The sequence below is a fragment of the Ambystoma mexicanum genome, chromosome 1q (genome assembly GCF_040938575.1).
Source record: "Ambystoma mexicanum isolate Mex_15411 chromosome 1q, UKY_AmexF1_1, whole genome shotgun sequence".
Classification (NCBI taxonomy): domain Eukaryota; kingdom Metazoa; phylum Chordata; class Amphibia; order Caudata; family Ambystomatidae; genus Ambystoma; species Ambystoma mexicanum.
Window position 1 is genome coordinate 221,779,666 of NC_090922.1, and position 22,444 is coordinate 221,802,109.

Here is a 22,444-nt window from a genome sequence, read left to right on the forward strand (position 1 = left end):
TCCAAGATAGCTTTATTGGGTGTTGATGTGAAGTGATAGCAGTAACAGGGGGCTATGGTCCAGTAGTTAGCCATGGCATTTCTATAACACCCACTGAGGCCCCCTGAACTACCACCAGACTGGAGGTAGTAGTGCTACACCTAGGTAGAAATTGGGGACAAGGTCCCCCTGTACTTGTAACTTTAGGGGCTTAACCAGTACTTTCCCCAAGAGGTTCCAGTGTTTTTACCCCCAATTGTTTCATACCCAAAAGGTTTCATTTTTCAATTTAGTTTTTTAATTCAGAGCAGCAGCAAAACACAGGGGGGAAACCCCCCACAGATAATCATTAGCCCCAAACACCACGCCTCAAATAAAAAGTATCATCCCCTTTCCAAAGTTGCATTAGAAAGCGGGGTGGAAAAAGTAGATCACCTGCTGAAAAGGATCATGAAAAACCAAAAGCCAGCAGATATGCGGGGCGTCTTCGGACAAGTCAAACAAAGGTAAATCTTTCCTAACAACTTGGTTTAAAAACTATTGTTGGTTCTGAGGAGCACTCTGTAAGAGATATAGATGGTCGGTTCAGCCTACGATTTAGCTCTGAAGGGAACCTCAGCAATTAGGATGGTCTCAAACAGCCTAGGCAGCAACTCGGGCTGAGACTCGTGTTAGCAACTGAGGGCACCTCAGCAGGTGTGCCGGACAGAAAGAATCGCAGTCTCTCCTTGGGTACAGGTGGGTGGGCAACCAGGGACCTGAACGGTACACCGTGTTCACCCAGTCTTGGAGCCAGTGAAAATACTTGCTTACCTAGTGCACTGGAAGAAGTCACTGTAAGGCGTCTTCTCACCTGGCACCAGAGTGACTGAAGAGAAAGTGCCGCATAGCGAACAAAGAGGCCAAGTGTGGCATAGGCCAAAACACTCAAGGAAGGGTGCCTTCAGGAAAAAAGCCTGCTCAAGAAAGGAATATCTTGTCTTTCAGCATTGAGGCCATCAGTGAAATGGAGGTAGTACATTTGTTTTAAGCGTGTATGGCATCCCAATACCTTCAAGGTGAAAAAGAGAACTGGCGGTAGGTGCCATGTGTGCTTGAGAGAGAAGCATGTAAATCTGTGTCCCGTGCATGCGTTTGGGCACCTATTATAAATTAAATTCTGAAAACTGGGTGGTCAAGTTTGTTCCTTTCCCGGGGACGACACAAAGTATATGGAGGGAAAGGAGGTGATGGATGCTTAAAAGTAAAACGGGATTAATTGTGGCCTCACAAGACTGGCTTCTTGACGCACAACAGTGTTGTAATGCCCCTTTCACTTTAAATATATGTTTGCCATTGTGAGGATTACCAGCTAATGAGTTTGTAATAATAAAAGCTAGACTATGGAGAGAACAAATCATGTATAATTTCACACAGCTAACAAACAAAAGGAGGACAAATAGTTCTGGACATTTCTAAGGTTGTAAATAGGTGCTACAGAGTATGCATGTTCTGCCAAAGATCTGAAGACTTGGATGTATGCATGGTTAAGCCTACCTTGAGGAAGGTATGATGTTTTTCCAGGTCCTCCTCTGTAAACCCTGTGCCGATCTGTAGAGTGCAAAAATATGGAGAGAGGCTGAAGGACGAGGGAAGATGACTACTAAAGGCAATAAATAGGTATATATTGGAATAGTATATTTTCTCTCATTACATATCATGGGTGCGTTCTTGTAGTGCTGCCACCATGGTACTGGAATCGAGCAATAAAATACTGAAGTGTAGCCATATTTGAATGAAGTGCTTACATGCCTGTGCCTGTGTTCACTTACCTTACAAATGGTCTGGTATTCTTCACTTTCCTCATCGTAAGATGCCAGAAGGAAGCCGCCATACATGCCAGTTCTTTTACCTTTGCCCAGGTATCCACCAATCACGACTAAGTCCAATGTGTCTCCGACACCTTCCAGGTAATCCTTCTTGAGCTGGAAAACAAATGAACAGTTACAATTGTACACATTCCAAATCCGCTTTTGGTTAAAGTTCTCTGATCGCAATGATTTTTTGTGAATTGACCTTTCTAATATAGTCCGCAATACAAATACAATAGTGCCTAAATGACAAATCTTGCAGGCCACGTTCCCTCTATGCTGTGCGCTTGCCAAACATCCCTCTGGGTGCCGCTCAAAAGAGCAAGTCCTGCACACACAATTACCACTTTCTCAAGGCACAATCCCCCAGCAGTCATCTGCAATTTGTTTCTCTTTCAAGAAAGATAAAGCATACTAATCAATCCCAATGTTTTTATGTAGCCCTGCTACGGAAGAAACTATTTATTTTGCTGGAAAGGACTTTGGGTAGGCAAATTTAATGCAAAGCTTTTGCTACATTAGCCTGCCACTGGAGTTGAAGTTTGCGGTATCCAGTTAAAATGTCGAATGAATAATTTCGAATGCATTTTTTTCGAAAAAAAATGTTGAATATTTTTTTTTATTTTATGTTTTTTTGGGGGTTTGGCTAGTAAAAAAGGGACATTTAAAAAAAAAACAAGAGGTTGGGGGGAAACCCCCCCATTAAACAGAAAAAAAAAATCAGACTTTTGACATTTTTGATTCGAAATTAATGCATTCCACATTTTTACATTCGATAATGTCACTATAAACCAAAGTTTGCAATATTATTTGCTTGACCTGTAAAAGATTATGGGTATGGTAATATATTTCTGCCACTACTCAAACAGCATTACCAGAGCAGATAATCTGACACCTGCAATGCTTTTCAAGCAATCTGGCTACTTTAATAGTATTTAGAGTTTCATTGGACATAGGCGTTAATGACTGCTATTGCAACACTTTCCTATAAATGGTTTCAATAAGCACTTGAGGGGGAGGGGATGTTGCAAACAATCTTGTTGTACTGCAAAATAAAGTGCATGCAGATTATAAAAACGATAACTGCCCAGGACAACATGGTAACATTTTAAATATGTATTTGCATACATAGTATTGTGGGTATGCAAATAACCCAGGATGTGTTTTAGTGCTACAACCTCACTTTTACGTTTGTCTATTATTGGAGGGCAGGATAGGAGCCCTTTTCTTGGAGGTGAAGGACCAATGACCCACAACCAAAAACGAAGCCGGCTGTTTCACCAGTACAGTAAAGTGAAAGAAATACAAGGCATAAATTAGTTTTAAAAAAATCGATTAGCAGAGTTTGCAAACTAAAACGTTCCTGATTAGCAAATAATCCCATTTTTATTAGCAATGCTGTACTAATATTTGTAATGCGTCAGATTATTTTCTACCCACGACATAAAATGAGCAACAATACTGCCTCCTTGTGTACATCTGAAGTAAGATATTAATGAGGGGAGTCAGGCCTTGCAAATACTTTAAGATTCCGCTAAACCTACAGGTCGAGGAACTTGGTTTACCCAGGCAACAGCAGAAAATTGCACTCGAGCCATGACTACTGATGACAAAAAAATTAAATGTGCTTCCTGTAAAATGATACACGTCACCACAAACCGATTTAATGTTTAAAACACTGTTGCAACCCAGGGGCTAGCTATGCAAATGTGAAACTTTTTTTTTACATTTATTGTAAACAAAGTAAATGTTAAATAAATAAAAGTTTCAAACATCCCTTCCAAATGGCACTTTCCCTTCATTTAATCTTCTCGACTATGCAATTGGGTTAGCAGACTTGCTGGAGGTCAAAGAACTAGGCTTGCCATCAAGAGCATTTGGTCATGTTATCATGTACCAATGGATCAAAGGTGTTCACTCGTCAATATGATGCATCTTCCCCTTATAAACTAAAATATAACTGACACTACGAGATTAAGATACACCGACTTAAACTTTACTCTAAAGCATGGAGACAACACAGATATGCAGTAGCAATACTGTAGTTATGCATTATGTAACAAGTTAAATTATTAGGAATGGAATTGCATGACAGTTTTAAAAAATAAATAAAGCCAACAGATACTGCTCTTTGCCAGACAGGATATAGTCCGCTAATAAAAGTATCATCCAGATTATCTTTCCATTAGTCCCTTTGAATTTGCAGTGAACCGAGCAAAGCAGATGGTGGGGGCCCTGAGGGCAACAGAGGAAATGCAGGATGAGCTGTACTTTCATTGAACATGGTAACTTAAATAGCTAACTTTGTTATACAAGTGTCAATTTAATTAACAAGTCTACAGGACTGTACAGCAAATTGCTATGCAACACTGCTTATTTTATGTCTTGAAATATGCTGTTTATTTGCATTGAAGGACAACATTCTCTAGTAACATTCTTCTACCTTTTACTTCTAAGTTAATTCTAAGTTAATGCTTATTTTGTTAATTTATTCAGTATGATTCAGTTTAAATAAAACTATCCACACAATATAATACAATATATAGAAAATATAAACACCCAGCAATCAAACATTCAAACTATCTCAATTAAATTTCCATTAAAAATATTATAAAAATATGCTTAAGTTTACATACACAAATACTTTTAGCTGCTTATCAATACACAGTAAGCAACAGTAACATTACATCTTATTTTATATCATAGTATAACATGGCACAGTCTTTTTTTTACAGCAATACCAATGCCACAGAGTTTATCCTTAATTTTAATACAGGAACTTAAAACATGATGGTTGCTCTCCATCTCCTCCCTTATTTTGCATAATCTGCAGCATCTCTTATCAGCTCCAACACCATACCATACACCGCAGACTGAAAGAATGAGAAGCTTATTCAATCTTAGGAGGACACATCTACAGAATCGTGGTGTTGGGAACTGTGCTAAGCAGTTCTGAGCAGTCAAATACTTGCGATGTAACTTGAAAGTACCATTGCTAGCTAAATTAGAGACGTATGTATGAGAGTCAAGCAAATCATGTACTTCAGCGTTCACCACCAATTCCTTTTTCAGAAAGGATTAGCCTCTGTCTCATTCAGGGGTCCATCCTACTTCCTGAAAAAAAGTCCCATTGATTTTCCAAAACACTGCACCCAATACATTACACTCACTTTGAAAAACGTTCCCCAATAATGCTAGTAAGGGACTAGTAGGGGCCGTCCTCGCCTTGATGTATATAAAAACCTGGTTTATTGACTCACTAGTATGTAGTGATGTTCGACCCAACTTGAACCTTAAGGCCTCAATCCGAAAACTCTGACCCCCCCACACTCCCCTCTTCACATCACACTACTCCATAGTGAGCCCTTCAGTCTTTGCAACCACACTGTGCAATTCCCTAGACTGGTTTCCAGTCCTACATCACTGATGTCATCAAACTCTGCTTATATGCAACCAATATCCCTCTTGAGGCTGAATCCAGCAGTTTCTGTCACACATTTCTTGATGACTAGCATTAAAGTGTGAGCTTTCCTAACTTTGGCGGCTATTAGCTCTTCATAACTTCAGATCAGAAACTTACTGGCCTAAATAGGTGTAGCTGTTCACTTTATTTATGACTCCTACAGGAGTGATTATTGTGTTCAGAATAAGTTTGCTCACACCAATTCAAATGTATTTCGTCTTACTAAAATGTATTAATAGTTTGCCCTTGCATATTCACAATCTCATGGCACTGCACTGAATTCCAACATAAGTTCAGTCAGAGAGGATAACATCCACGTAAGCCACCCACACAATCTGTCTACCACACACTTTGGGGGGCAAAGATGTTCACCTTTGCAAGCTCTTCAGGAGAATCAACCAAATATGTATAGGTAAAGAGGGTTTTCCCTTACAATTCCTCTTCAGATCATACAGTAATAATATTGGGATCCTACCTATGCCACTGCTCTTCTGGTACCATGGATCTGAAATGTTATTTTACTTTTTGTTTAGCACTAGCCCTACACAGAGGGTCTTGGAGCACCTTACACGGTTAAAAGTTTGAAAAGGTGGGAGTTGAAAAATGTTACAAAATGTTTTCTGGAAAGGAAAGGATGATTAGGATAAGCAAGTGATATCGGGGGTGATTGGGCAGGGTTATAATGCGTGGGAAAACAGGTATGCTTTGAGACTCCTTCGTAAAATGCTGATGAAGGATGCAGTGAGTTATGGATGGATAAAGTAGTTTGTGCTCTTATATGTTCATTGTCTTTGGTAAGGAAAATGTGGAAAAGTGTCGGGTTTGCCTCTGATGTGTAGGGCTAGTTTTTTTTCAAAAAAACATGTTTTTATTCAACAAAAGTCTCAGGTAAGAATTGATGTAGTAAAACTGTGTGAGACTAAACAACACTTATCTGCTTGGTATTAGGTAACCCACCTTTTAGTACAGGTCTGTAATAAAGTTGGTAGGGTGAGAAGCCAGGCCTATCTCAAGAGGGGTAAATGTGAGCTGTAGAGCTGTAGCAATGAAAATCGCAAATACAAGTAACCAAGTAACACTTACACTCAAGGTTTAAGTTATACATAGTTATTTATTTAACATCAATTTTTAAATAAGCGTTCTTTAAAAAGGGCAAGATATGTAACACTACAAATATACTTTAAAATACTTTTCAGAATCAAAACAAGTTAGTGGATACTCTTCGGATATGCTTCTTAGACAATTAGTACACCCCGAGGTGACTTCATTCACAAGTACAGTAATGGCATTTATATAATGCACTAGTTTTACTTTGCAGATTCTGAGGTTGGAGAAAGGAAAGGTTTAAGGAAGGAAAATGTTAAAGAGGTTCTCAGTATATGTGAGGACAACTAAATATTTCAATGAAATCTCAACAAGCCTTTCCCAGCAGTAACATTCTAAAACAAGTTACCACCTATGAGGGACAAACAATATCAAAGTCAGTGGGCTAGAAGAGTCTGCCGGGAGACAGGATGTCAATGGGCTAGAAGTCAATTGGAATACAGTCTATGGAGCTGAGGCACTTCTTAGATAAAGTCTTGCACAAAGTTAGAGTTTGTAGAAAAATCACGTGTAGGGTCACAAGCTGTTAAGTCTGTGAAAAGCAGAGTTGAAATCAACTCTAAAGATAAGCCAGTGCAAGTCTCAACTGAGAAAAGCACAGCTCAAAGACTCAGAGGTAAGTACCCCAAGTATAAACAGTACCTATGGTTTGAAGAAGAGTGGTCCAGCTGGGTTCTGTCCGGTTGCAGCGATGCAGACCCTGGGGTTCCTGAGCCTCAGTCGTAGGGACACAATGGTAGGAAAATTAAACCACTGCCACCAGCCATTTAAAGTAGTGAGGGTAACATAAAAAATGTTACATGAGAGAGTAGGATAAGGGGCTACTAGGTAATCATCCCCCCAGCACTCCACATAAAATAGTGCGTGCTGGCCCCACAAAGAGAAAAGGTAAGTTAAGTCAATTTCACTTTACTATTCTTGGGAACAGTAGTTCACACAAGAAAAGGTATTTAAACTGTATGGGAAATCTAAAGGATTTCTCAGTGACACTGCACTGAAGGTGCTGTGTGCCACCATACAAAAAGTAGATGCCAATGGAGTTTGCCAGACTCCAAAAATAAAAATTCCAATCAGGTCAAAACACATCAGAGAGAAAAAAAGTTTTCACTCACTCCAAGGTTAAAATTAAAAAGTCCTAAAGTCCAGCAAAAGAGCTGGGGGTCTCTAAGGTTGAAGGGAATTATCAAAGAAATTAGAATTTTCCCCAACATACACGCTCTGTGAGTGACATACTTGGTTGAGTTTGAACCTGGCGTTTCTTGATACTTGCTTTGTATAGCTCAGTGCCCTTACCCATTCTGCATCTGTAAGTGCTCTCCCTATGTCTGTCTCCCACTTACTGCGCGTACCTTCTGCTCTGACGCACCCAACCTGCCCAGGAACAAATCATAGTCTAGAGACCATGTGTCTCCCTTCTGACACGTCGTACATGGTATTTAATTTCTCGTTGATCCCCACTTCACTCTGCGGACCAAGCCATCTTTCCCCAATTCTCTTGATCATGCCCAAGTACAGCAGTAATTGCCCTTCGTGTATACCATATTCGCTGACCAGGGCCTGGAAAGCTATTATTTTATCTTCTAACTAGGTCCCCAATCGTGGCTATACCTTTGACCTCCCAGTGTCTCCTATATTGCACCAGTGCCCCTCACAGTTTACTGATGATTCCCACCAGGGGAACATGCACTGAGCAAGGATCTGAGTCACCTAGGAGTTTCCAGCTTCTCTGCCATATTTCTTTGCCCAGTTTCAACTGCAGGGAGGGTCTCTCCAGAGCAAGCTCCTTAACCCATAATACTTCCCTCAAAAAATATTGCTTCAGCAACGGTTGCAATAGCAAGGTGTCTTGTGAAGCTTTGTCCCCCAGCCAGCGCACCACACGTTGCAGCTGCCCTGCCAGGTAGTAGCACTCAAAGTGGGGTACTTTCATCCCGCCCGCAGCATAGTCTCTCTATAGGGTGCTCAAAGAAATTCAGTTTCTCCCTCCCACAAAAAGTCTCTAACCAACACGTTCAGACTCCAAAAGAAGATTGCAGGTATGTTATAAGGGACACTGGTGAAATAATACAGGAGGCAGGGTGGGAAGGGGGGTGTACAACTAATTTCAAGAGGGCTGCTCTTCCCGGTACTCCCAGAGGTAGCCTCTTCCAGAACTTCATGGGTCCGGCCACGTTGTCCATGGCCTTTTTGCGCATTGTTCTTGTGTGAGGCCTCTGGGTCGAGCCACATGTTAATACCTAAATCACGAAATGGTATCCGTCTCCCACACAAGTCCCAGTCGGGGCAGATTCTGTTCGACGAGGTCTCTAAGCCCGGCAAGCAGGAACAGGCAGGACTTCTCCCTGTTCACCCTAATCCCCGATAGCTTAGCGTCCTGGTCAATGACATCCAACAAGTGCGGTAAGTTGTCAGCGGGCCTATTTACATACATCAGCATGCCGTCTGCATACAAGGAGATTAGGTGCACCACTCCGTCTAGCTTTATCCCCACCTACTCATACTCCTTCCTGAGGAACAAAGCCTTTGGCTCCAATGCTAGAACATACAGCATCAGCGATAGTGGACAACTCTGCTCGGTGCCCTTCTGCGCTTGCCACACCTCAGAGGTCTGTCTGCCTGTCTTCACATGGACCCTGTGCGCCGTGCACATCAGCTTTACCAGTCTCAAGAAAGCTTTGCCAATTCCGAAAAATGCGCCAACGCCGCAAACATCCAGTCCCAGCAGACAGAGTCAAAGGACTTGACTGCTTTTAATGAGGCCACCGCACTTTCGTCCGTCAGGTGATTAGTGCCGTCTATGACATGGTGTAGTTTCCACAAATTCCATGTGGTGTTCCTCCATGGGACAAACCCAGTTTGGTCTGTGTGTACTAGGTCCCCTATTACTCTCCTCAGTCTGTTTGCCAACACAGCCATCAGGATTTTACAGTCCTGGTTCACCATACAGAGGAGCCGGTATGATGCGCAGCACTGCAGTGGTTTACCCGGTTTAAGGATTCGTATGATCGTGGCTTCTCTTAGGCTGCTGGGTAGTACTCCCAGCTCATATGCTTCTGTAAAGACCTGGAGCAATCTAGGTGCTAGTATTTCCTCATATGTTTTGTAGAACTCCCCGGTAGCCCGTCCGGTCCCGGGGACTTGGAGGTCTCTTATCACTTCCCTAATTTCTTCTAGAGTCTGTGGGGCATCCAGTGCACCCACTTGGTCTTCTCCCAGTTTTGGTAGATCAAGTTGCCCCAAGGCCTCCACTATGTCCACACTCCTTTCTGTTGTCTCGTCCGTTGTATAGGGTTTTGTAGAATCTTTTTAAAAAAAAAAAACTTTTTTTATCCCTTCATGCGTTCTAGCTAAATCCCTGTATACATCAGGCAGTCTCTTGGTTCTTCCTGCCTGCATAGCCACGCCAGCAGTCTCCCCGGTTTGTCCCCCACTGCATGCAGACTGAGTATTTTGCGAAGTCAAAACATCCCAGTCTTTCTCATGCTCCACACATTTTTGCCTCTGTTCCGTCACCCGCCCGACACAACAGGCGGTTCTCCCTCAGCTTTCTCAGCACTTCTGATCTCATTCTCAATGTCAATGTCTCCCAGGGTTTTTAGTAGATCTGCTCTTAGGCCTCCCATTGTTCCCCATCGCCTTTCCTGGCATGACCACCATAAATGGGTCCCTTACTGTGCTCACCTAAGCTACGCTGTCTGTTTTAAGTACCCCTCTATCTGGTCCCTCTGGTAGTCATTAAACAACTCCTCTTGCAGTGCTTCCGCCCTCAGGCGCCAGTTAGGTACCCGGGGTCTCAGGGCCACACTCTGCATGTTACAATCAGTGCGGCATGGTCCGATATAGTTCTGGCCTCATATTCTATGTGCACAAAGTTACTCAGCCTTTCTTCCCAGGGAACATGTAATCTATCTCCCGCCCCTCTGATCCCCCAATCCCAAACAACTGTAAAAACAACCCAATAGCTACCAACCAAACCAAACAGCCCAGCAGTGAATCGCCTGCTCGGGCTCAGCTGCCTCTCCAGTCCCCGCCTGCCCCCCTCCTTCAGGTGACGTGCATCAGCTCAATACCTAAAAAAACTGGCATCTCAAAATACAACTAGGGCTTGTGACAGTCGCATCTGCAGCAGCCGTCTGGATGCCCGTACTGGTCCGGTAACCCAGTGCTGCATGCTCCTGCATTCTTCCCGTATTTACCAGCCTTTGCAGCAGGGCTCTAGGGTGAATAAGAAAAGCCGATGTCTGCTCCCACGCCAGTACGCGTTATTGACCGTGCCCAGGAGCTGCGGTATCGCCGCCTGCAAGTCCATCTAGGAGTGTGCCTCCGCAGTGCTTTCAAAAAATTGAAACCTTCCATTATGCAAGACTTTCAATTTGGCCGGATAAATCAGCATGTACCGCACGTTTGCTCGTCTTAAGCGCTCCTTGGTCGGCACAAACATTGCTCTACGCCGTTGGACTAGCGCAGTGTAGCCTGGACAGAAGCTTTGAAGATCCCCTGGTTATAGTTCCTCCTCCTCCTCCTCTGGAGAAAGCCAAAATAATTTCCCTGTCCTTGAAGTTCATGATCATCGCTATGATTTTGCGCTTTAATGACGTCTTCAGCGCGGCTATTGCCACCAGGATAGGGCCGCCTTCTTGCGGAGTCACCTGCCATGGGGCAGCCATTTCCTCCAAGTTTCCCAGCTGTGCTGCGTTATTTTTCCCTTTGAGCACGTAGGCCACTATACCAGTTGGTCTGGCCTTCCCCCTTGCGATTCTTATTGGGCAACTGGATTTGAAGATTGAGCCAACTTGGTGTGGGCATCACAACAGTGTGTCCCTGGTGGTGCTCAACTCGCAGGTAGAGCTCTTCCCAGTCTTCCTCTTAGTGCTTCGTATTGAGGTGGCTTGCATGGGATAGGTCTGCAGTGTTGGACCGTTCCCTCCCTGTCCTCACCACGTTCCAGCAAACCGCTCCTCCAGCCCCAATGCTTCCTTGTTCTTGTCTCGTCCACAGGGCGTTCCACCCATTGTACAGCACTTGCACAGCCCACACACCTTGAGCACACTTATTTTAGGCCTCGTTGGATCGCCTGGGTCTTATCCAGTTACTTAGGCTCAGCACCGCTCGTTCTCCTTCAACGGAGCGAACCGGTGGGCGCCTCAGGCTCTCCTGCACTGCTCCAAGGCTCTCGTCTTTGTGCCCATTTTGCCGCCTTCTGATCTGCTCCGTCACCCCTATCGCTTGTCAATATAGAGCCGTTGGATCTCCATCTCGTTGACAGCTCATTGAGACACAGCGGCCGCCATCTTGGGCCTTCTTGCGACAATCTTCAACCACTCCGTTCTCCTGCATTCGTTGTCTCACAAAGTCACTCTGCATGCGGCTCCGGTCCACACAACATCAGACCCAGTTTTCCTGCAATTTCGTGTGAAATCCGGCTGGTACAAGTATCAATGTAGCAGGATCATGCGGGAGCTGCGCAGAGAGCTGACCTTGCTGCATGGCCACTAGCCAAGCCGCGTAATGTGTAGTGCTAGTTATGAATAAGTGTTGCCACTTCTCTGTTTTTAGGGCAAAGAAATGCGGATGGTAAGCAGTGGCATAGGATTTGTGGTTATGTGGTGCAGAAATCCTGAAGCAATTATTCTCTCGACAAATTGTGAGGCATAAACAGCGCTCCATTGCTCCAGAGCTACGCTTGCACTGTAAAAATATATATTTTTTCTCCTGTCCCCTGAATTATTTCATTCCAATGGCACATGATTGGGAAGTATTCTGGCATAATCCTTTTAGTTGCCATTATTCAGTCAGGCAAATATATCAGGTCTGAATTTTTTGACAGACACATTAATGATAAGCAATATTTGTTCTTTGTAACAGGGATTTCTGTTGCCACTGACAGAACATATATTCTACATTGTGCCAGAGCAATGTTAGCCCCTCAAAAAATGAATAACCACAACTAAACTGATTGGTTAACTCGGCATACATTGCTTTATTTTGATATATTTATTTATTTTGCTCTGCACATGACTATGCATTGTGGCAGATCTTTAGGTCTTGGTTTAGGAGCTCTTTTAGAACGGCATATAAAACATTTGTTGCAGTGGATGGGGCCATGGTGGAAGGGGAAAGAATGCCCTTCCACACTTCCTTCAAAAATGATAGTTCACCAGCTATGTATGCTGACCAAGTGGCTTACCTCGGTCGCTGTGCACATTGAAAATGTGCTCACGAAAGCAAACCATTTCGGAACTTGAGAAAAATAGAGGGAACACTGTTTGCAGATTTACAATATTAATTACTAAGAAACCCTAAATTAGTTTAAAAGTTGCAGTGCGGTACAGTGAATCTATTTAAATAAAATTCCATTATTCATGCTCTTTCATGTCTTCCATAAATAAACACCAACAGTTAATGGAGAATAATTCAATTCATACCTATTGGTCGGATCATCAATAAATAGCCAAGATGTGCCATATTGAGGCACCACAAACTTAAGCAAATTTGGCTTCTACCAGAAAACATCATGTATACTACAAAATGAACAAGGCACCGATCATAATGACTACTGCACTATTTGTCCGTATTGTGATAAATCCTGCAAAGTCCTCACAGAATACCTGCCTACAATCTCCTCAAAGGAGGCCATGAAAAGGCAGACGCTTGCTGATCCTAACCCTGGTGGTGGCATTAGCCGGTTGGATCACCTGGAAGAGAAAGCACCTAAGGGAATAGGGTGACATACCACTGAATGGTGTGCCACCAGAGTCAAACTCCACTTCCCAAAAGCAGCCAAGCTGTTAAGAGTAAAAACCATTAAGGTCAACATGAGAACAGAGTATATGGGGATCAGAACTTCAATATCATTACTCCTGATATATACGATTCCACCTTTTGTAGGAATTCTGAAATCAAGAATCCAGCAACAATTACTTTAAATCACTTTTCTAAAAATACCTTCTATAAACAAAGTTAGATTGAGAAGGTTGAAATTAGGACCTTTCAAAAGAAACCCAAACATTAGGGACTTCAAGTCCCATAATACCCTTGGTACTGGGATGAAGAAGAGGGCGTTGGAGGCACAAAACTGCAATATGCAGTCTAGAGTTTCTAATGACCCACACCTGAGCAGGACTTTGATTATTTAAAGCCCCTTCAAATACAGGCCATTCGAAATCACTATTGAAGCTATGGCAGGAGTAGTTGTAGAAGCAGTGAGCAGCCGTTTATGCAGCCTAAGCAGAGAATTCAAGATGCTGGGACTGCCGCTGTTTGTAAAGCGGGAAACCTAAAGTCCTACTGGGAAGCAAGACTTTAGTAAGCTATCCCAGTGGTTTGTAGATCCCCCAACTCTTAGTATCAGGCTGCACTATTCAGAGACCTTGGTAGAGTGGCAGAGCAGTCAGGCTGATCTTAAGAGGAAGATGTGAGCTGTAGTTAAGTACACTGAATCCAGTTAGCAATGCACAAAGAAACGCATACACAAACATTTATATTAAAATATAGATTATATCTACACAAGAGTCATTGTTAAATACTTAGCACAATAAACCATCACATATAGGTATACTTTTCAATACTTTCAAAAGGCCACTTCTTAGTTGGTAGTTGCTGAAAGTTTGAAAGTTATAGGTAATAACGCGCACCTACAAAGGATTACAGTAATAGCATTTAGTCAGCATACACATAGAAGGTAGTGATTTTTGGGAAGGAAAACAGTTGGTTAGTGTTATCCTAGCAGAGCTTCATGCTCTAGAGCCAGTTTTCCTGCATAGCAAGTCTTTGAAAGCGCAAAACACAACCCTAGCTAAAAGGCAGTTCGAACAGGCTTAAAGTCTTGAAAAGCAGAAGCCAAAAGTTCCTGTGGATACTTTCTAATCTCTTGGAAGGAAGATACAAGAAGACTTGACCAACGTGGGAGATCCTGTTAAAGGACGTGCTAAAAGGACACAAGCCGCAGCTTGAGTCAGAGGTATGAGGGGATTGCCTGGACACCTCTACATGCACTTCAACGCTCTGGACTGACTTTTTGGACTAACGTAAGCAATACCTTTTTCCCCACAGTACCTTAGGTTTGAAGAAAACGTTTGTGATGGATGCTCCGCAATGTTGCAGCTCTGGTCCCGACCTCTCTATTCCTTGGTCCGAGAACGAAAGGCAGGTCAAAGGACGGGATCTCTCAGAAGAAGTTTCGAGGGAAGACCCCTGGCACAGCTTTCATCAACTTCTCTGGTCACCATGCGGATTTGGTGCCTTTTCTGCAGCACCTACAACAAAAGGAAGCGATTCGCCCGGTCAATCTTTTTAGGTTCTGCACCTCCACACTGATGAGGTCTAGTCAAGTTGGAGGGCTCAGCAAAACCTTGGACGGATTCACCCTTTTCACAATGATGCACTCGAAATGGGGAGCAGGTCCCCTGGTATTGGGGATCTGCAGCTCTGTAAGCTCCTAGAACCTCAGGAGATGGCTTGTTTCAAAGTTGTTCCCACCAGCCAAAGGGAAGGAGTCCTTCGGAGCTCCTCTGTCGCATGAAAACAGGGTCAGGACAGCAGTGGTCGCTTCACGGTCTTGCAAAGGGTCTGCAGGCGTCTCTGGTCGCTGTCTTCTTCTGTTACTATTTCCTGTGGCCGACTTGCTTTACACTCTAGAAGCCGTACCTTTCAAACAGTTCCAGCACACACTCCTCTGCAATCTCTCAGCATTTTACAGAAAGTTGTGTTTGGCTGTCCAATCAGGACAACCAGACCTCCCCTCTTCCCCCTCGGGAGCCGTACCTATTCAGACAAACTGGCAGACAACGGACAGGCGGGTGGAGGACTCCTTCTCCACTTCCTGCCTGCCAAGACTCTCTGGAGCCTAGGCGGGGATACCACCTAGTTCCCGCCAAAGGCAAAACACACACAGACCTTTCCCTCCCCGAATGGTAGAAGGCCTAACTCAGAATAACCACGCTAGTAATGGCAAAAAAAGAAGTGAGGCCCAAGTTGGTACTTGGGTTCCCCTTTTGTGCACTACCGTGGCTATGGACATAACCTGTGGTATAAAAAATACACAATAGTTGGTAGAACACATACACTGCCACCAGCTATAACTAGGTGATTGTCTATGCGACAAAAAATTCACAGGGGCAGAGAGAAGGGGAAATACTAAATATCCCTTTGGCACTCCACTGAAGGTGGTGTGTGCCAATCTCTCGGACTATCCTTAAGAACTGTAGTTAGTCGAGGATATAGAAAAGGGATCTTAAAGGAGGACCCTAAGGGTGCCCAGCAACACTGCCCATAAGAAGCTGTGTGCTGCAGTAGTAAAACACAGGTGCCTTTAAGAGCTATGGAGCAGGTAGACTCCATAGTACAGGTAGAATACAAAGAATAGAGTTCCAAAAGACAGAGCCCACAAGAATGAAAGAATGGAAAAAGGCTCCACTCATTCAGGATTGAAAGAAAAAGGTCCAGCAGTCTAGTAAAATGTGCTGGGGGTCTCACTAGGTGAGGGGATGAAGCAGAACAGTGATAAATCTCCCTAACAACCACTGCCAAGGACATTTCGAAATCTGGACTGTATGAGGCCCAGCAGTCTAACTTCAACAGCTGCAATCATTTGCCAAACCACTACTTTTTCAGTCAGTATGACTGCATACAGAATGTTTGAGATCAGGTGGAATCGTTCTAGTTCTGTTTTCAGAAGGACAGTTACTACAGCCACTTTCCACTGGTTTGGAACTACCTGAGTGTCAAACAAAGCACCGATCATATTCCGCATTATTTTGCCCAAGTTGTCCGTTAGGGCTACCCTTTTCAAAATATCTGTGGGACACAGATCAAGAATTGAAACCCGCCATTTTGCAGTTAGACTATTTTTGATAAATTCAGGTGGGTCTAAAATTATTTAAAAAACTGAGTTTAGGGCCAGCGGCTGTATTATCAGGAAGGACAGAGTGTGTGAATATAGCTTCTTTTTTAAAGTTACTTTTGATCTCACATAGTGCTTGCGATGGTGCAAATGCATTTTGTGTAGCCTTGGGAGTTTGCAAATCACGATTGATTGCATAAATAGTTTTTGGGAGTCTTGATTGCATTGCTCCTTAGCCCCCAAAATCATGCTTTCATAGTTTCTATTCAGAACCAGCAACCCCTACTCTCAGTGCTAACGTTGCATCTCAACAATGACACGTCTTCTAACCCGCTTAAAAGGATAATGGAAGAGACTACTATATAGTCATGCAAGGTAAGAATAATTTTAGCATCCATGAAGATCTCCATGGCCAGGTCCATGATAAAATTGGAGAAATGTTTATCAGCCACATATTCGAGAGAACAAAATATATTTTGACAAAATGGTGGCCAAAGAGCAGAAGCAAAGAACAAATGACTTACCTTTGATAATGTTAATTCTGATGGATATTACTCCCACAGATTCCTGGTATTCAAACCTTTCTATACCTACCCCACCATTTGAGTAAAAAATGTTTCTGTGCCACCACCCCACAAGCTATAACTGCTCATATTTTCTATTGAAAGCAGTGACTAATTATTTTTTAAAAGAGCCTCGTGCCCCCACCTCCTGCTTTGTATCCTTCGGGCTCTGTAGGGGTGGTAAGCCTCACAGTTTGAAAACCACAATCTTAGACTCTGATAGAGACTAAACTGCATATAAAACGGTTGGAAATTATGCTTTTGTACAACATTTCATTCCCCAAAAGCAGCTGAGCATGGGGGGAAAAGAACTCCGGTTGCGGGGCACGGTTCGGACTACTTATAACGATGCAGACGTCATGTGCAACCTTGACAAATATAAGAGCGGAAGGCACTCTAGGCCAATGCCTCACGACGCACCCTGAAGTTTCCGAGATCTGCTAAAGCAGGAGAAATGATAACTAGATGAGGAATATGTGGGAACAATATCCATCAGAAAGAACATTACCGAAGGCAAGTAATTTTTTCTTTGTTTTATTTTATTAGATATTTGTATGGCGCCTATACCTAAGTGTTTCCATGCGCCACAAGACAACTGCGGGCGTGTGGCGCAGTTTATAAGAATTCCAATAAATAAAAAATGGGAGTGGGTACAGAGGAAAAAAACAGTAGCGGTTTTAGTAGGCCTTGTGGAATTCTGACTGTGCAAGTGCAGTGACAAAACAAAGGTGCAGGAGGGGGGTGCAGGACAGGGAGGGTGGGCAGGGTGGAGGGACATAAAAAAGGGGGCTGGTGAAATGCCAGAGGAGGGGCCCCAGGGGGCTGAGCAAGTGCTAAGGGTAGCACCAGAGGGCAAGTGCAAGGGGAAAGAATAGGGGTAAGGAAAATAGTGTGATGGACGGGGTGGGCCAGATTCAGGCCAGTCAGGGAAGGGTGCCTGAGAGCAAGTGCTAGTAGGAATAGTAAGGAGGACTGGTCGAGGAGGGCTTGGCCCCTTTAAGTGCTCATAAGGGACCAGGCACAAGTCGCAGCAGCAGGGGTTCATTAGCATGGAAGGGGGGGGGGGGAAGAGGGAAGGAGGAGAAACGGGAGGTTTTTAGAAGTTTCCAGAACTTAAAGAGATCCGGTTTAAGTCTGAGGGGGCAGGGAGGCCATTCCAGAGGCAGACTCCTGCCAAAGAAAGAGATCTACCTCCCACTCTCTACTTGGAGCAACATCTGATCTGCAGAGATGGAGCTAGAGGACCAGAGAACTCTACCAGGGAGGTATTTAGGGAGAGCAAGCTGGATGTAACGAGCTCCCAGGCCCCAGAGAGCCTTGTGGATGATGCAAAGGGTCTTACATTTGATCCTTGCAGTTACCGGAAGCCAGTGTAGAGATTTTAGGGCTGGAGAGAGCAAGTCTATCAGAAAGAGCATTACAGGGCAAGCTATTTTCCGTTCGAATGGATCGAGTCATCAGGATTCCTCATCTTGATATTACTCTCATAGTAAAGTACTACTAAATTAAGAAACTACGAAGAACGCCTTCCCAAAAGTAGCACCCTTCTCAGACCCAGAGTCCAAACAGTAGTGTTCAAAGAAGGTATGCAGGCATGACTAAGTTGCTGCCAGCACACTATCTGCCAATGGAACTCATCTCTGCGAAGCCGAAGTGGCAGCTAACCCTCCAGTACAGTGAGCCCCGAGGTCCTGGCGGACTGACTTTCTTGCTGTTGAATAGCATTCTGAAATGGTCTATTTGGCAATAGCCTTCCCCAAACAAGAATCAGCAAAAGAAAAAAAGCAGACAGTCCTGAGGAAAAGGTCTTGTTCGAGCGCTATAGAAGCTTAAAGCCCTTTTGGGGCCCAATATGTGCAGTCTCTCATCCTCCTCAGGATGAGTTGGTGCATGAAAGACAGAGGCAGTGTATATTTCCACTCTCATACAAAGCAGACTACATTCTGGAAAAAAGGTAAAAACTTCAAGTTAACTTTCTTTCACAAACTGAAGGATAAGGATGTGTGACAAGGCCGTTCACTTACAGACTCCCGCAGTGAGCACCCCAGCTCTTTAGGGATGCATCAGTGATCACCTGTGCTTTGAGACACAGTGGCTCAAAGGGGTTCGCCTGCCATCATGCTCTCGCTGCTGGCCCACCATGGTCGTTGGCCACGGATGTCGACACTCAAGGGGCGTTGTTCATGTTGTCGAAAGTACTGGGACCATTGATAAAAAGAACATGTAACAACCCACCAGGGAAAATGGACAAATTACACTGCAGCCTATTCAACTTAAGATCCATGGCAAAACATAAAACAGAAATTCACGACCTCCTAAGAGTTAGAAAAAACAAAACCACAGCTAACTCACTCTGCACACTCCTGGAAACACCACCACAAGCCAATAGTAAACAGATCCACCCACAATGCTGGACACAGGTCAGACGCAATCTTCTGCAGAGAAGGACTGCCACACCAACGGTATGGAGTGACCACTACTGGCTATAGGTGATAGGACCGAAAACAAAGAGCCGAAAAACAAAAGGACCGAATCAAAAGGATCGAAAGTCAAAGTTTCAACATCTGGTAGAAAACATGTAAAAAGTCATTTGGTCAAAAAAAGTAGTGAAGGTTAACTATAGTACTTGAAAACTCAATCGATAAAGGGTTAAAACAATAGGTAGGAACGATGAGTAAAGAACCTTGTGTAGAGAGCAAATGCACAGGTGACCGTTGAAAAACTGTCAGTGCATGAGAGAAAGTGACTAGGAAACACCAGCTGACACGAGAATCGTATTACGTGACTGAAATCATCAGGTAAGCAAAACGCATGAAACTAATGAAATAATAGTAAAAGACACACAGAGTCAGAAAACAATAATTAACGATAAATTTCGCTGTTTCAGATACACGATGAGTGCGAAAATTGAGTATATACAATCTCAAATGGGAGGAACCCAATTAGTGTACGAAGGCTACACCTATAATCGAGAAATAACACGTAAAGAATCCACTTATTGGAAATGCACCGAATATAGAAAATTAAAGTGTACAGGAAGAGTGATCACAGAAGGTGAAAATATAAGATGTACAGGAGAACACAACCATATGCCTGATACTACAGCGATAATAATTAAAAAGTCGATAAATTAAATTAAAAGAAATGCAGAAGAAAATCATAATGAAACAAGTAGCTCAATAGTGAACAGAACATATGGAAAAATTCCGCTCCATGTAGCGGCCCAGATGCCAAACACAAAACTACTGAAAAGAAGCATAAAAAGACAAACAGCAGAAAGAAAACCTGCCGATGGCACCACAAACCTATCTTGACATAAATGTACCTGATATTTTACAAAAAACTGAAAATGGGGAATAACTTGTTTGCAACATTGGAGATTAAAGATGAAAATATATTGATTTTTACTACTGATATTAATTTGTCACATCTAGGAAATTCCACGATATGGCACGGAGATGCAACATTTAAATCATGTCCAAAACCCTTTCATCAATTTTATAGCATTCATGGTACAATCAATGGAACAGTAATACCTTTAATTTATGTCTTAATGCCAGCAAAACCAAAGAACTATACAGGTGTGTATTTACGAAAATCAAGGAGGCAATACCAGATAAAACACTGAATACAATAATCATGGACTTTGAGCAGGGTCAAATGAAAGGTTTTCAAACAACGTACCCAAACACTCATATGTACAAGGATGTTTTTTTAATTTCGGACAAGCAATGTGGCAAAAAATACAAACGTTAGGCCTAAGAACAAAATACATTGAAAACAGTGATTTTCAGCAACAAATGAAACAAATATTTGCATTGGTATTTGTACAAGAGGACAAAGTGATTACATATTATGAAACATTGATTGCAACACCATATTTCACAATAAATGAGGACGAATTAGCTGATTTGTTGGATTATTTAGAAAACACATGGATAGGGCAACTTACTAGAAAAGGAACAAGGAGAAGAGCCAAATATCCAATTTCAATTTGGAACTGTTACCGAGCAGTAAAGGAAAACTGGCCAAGAACGAACAAACAAGAATTCAATGTAAATAACCCAAACTTATGGCATTTCCAAAAACACCTTAAAATGGCGCGAACAACAAAGGAAATAAAAATCGCACAAACTATTTCGCTTGAAAATACTCAAACAAAAAAAGAAATACAGGGATTATGAAGAGAGAATAACAAGCATAGTGAACAATGTCGAGTCAATGGAATCAATGCAGTATTTAGAAGCCATATCTTATAACTTGAAATGTTAAAATGAATAAACAAAAACTCACCCAAATCACCGAATCTGCAATCAAAATAAAGTACCAAAATCCAAAATGAACCAATCCGTAACATCAGAAATCCATAAACTGAATCCGAAATCCATCCAAAAGTAAAATAAAAACCATTCCAGGAAAAAAAAAAAAAAAAAAAAAACCATAAAAAAAAGGAAATCCATGCAGAAAAAATCCAAGTGATCAGGAATCGTAATCCAAATGAAGCATCCATGCAGGCGTAGAAAAAAATCCATTCCCCGATAAACAAAACATCCAAAAAGCCACCTCCATAGAAAAAAAAATGCTCCAGCATGAAAAAAAACAAATCCATAAAAAAAAAAACGAGAGCGCGTACGCATAGTGACCCGTCCGCACTAATAAAAAAAACTTGCAAAATGGCGACCATGCACGAATGCGTAAACGTGGGATGGCATACGTTGGACGCTGGAAACAAACAAAACTTGAATAATAGAATAACTAATCCAACGCCGCCATCTACAGTTTGAAAAGTATACCAGTTTGAAAAGTTAAAAAAGTTGAAATGTTTAATATATTTATTTAAAAAAATTGCAAATATTATTTATATATTATCTATGTTATTTATACAGCTTATAATGATATGTACATACAAATATAAATACATTAGAAAACAGTATTAAAATAAACTCAATATTACATCAATGTTAAAATAAAACCATTATTATTACAAAACCAATGAGTGTCTCTATTATTATTAGATATATTTTTCGAAAATGACTATTCGAAACTAAGGTTATTAGTACAAATGTATCCTCAACTATTGTATTGAATCCTTTTGTTTTGATCCTTTGACTGGACACCACCAATACTGAACCACCATTCTACATCAAATTTCAAACCCGCTTACCGCCCGGAAATGCAATTCTACACGCTACTAGGAAAAGAAACTGGAGGAGCCTTGACTTGCAATCCCTTAAGAGATCTGCTGGTATCGACGCAACCAAACACCACTGAGCTGAACAGAATGCCCCCAGACTCAGTGGAAAACATACTCAACAGCTGAATCACAGAGGCCCTAGACCAACTAGCACCAACAAACCTTTCAAAGCCGTAGCAAGATGGTTCACTGAAGTTCTGAAATCACTCCAAAAAAATAAAGAGAACATTACATCCTACTGGACAAAATAAAATACCAAAGACAACTCAGATTATACAAGATGACAGTACTCAAAGCAAAAACAAATCACTATGCAACAGGAATCCAATCCGCAACCAACTGTGAGAAACCAGAAGGTTTCTCACCCGCTAGTCCCCAGGGGTCTCTTTCTCAGGTGGCGAGGGGACGGCCATCGCCTTTGGATCCAGACCCTGGGGGTAAACCAGTGCA

General features: G+C 42.6%; 1 protein-coding gene across 1 annotated transcript in view; it reads right to left on the bottom strand.

Moving 5' to 3' along the window:
* The window catches only part of LIG1 (DNA ligase 1), an 876,776-nt gene that overhangs the window by 150,806 nt on the left and 703,526 nt on the right, over positions 1-22,444 (bottom strand). The window contains exons 23-24 of the mRNA XM_069637540.1: positions 1,791-1,943; positions 1,516-1,569 (exon numbers count right to left, since the gene is read on the bottom strand). Coding sequence (XP_069493641.1) covers positions 1,516-1,569; positions 1,791-1,943 — 207 coding nt within the window. The remainder of the gene's footprint in view (positions 1-1,515; positions 1,570-1,790; positions 1,944-22,444) is intronic.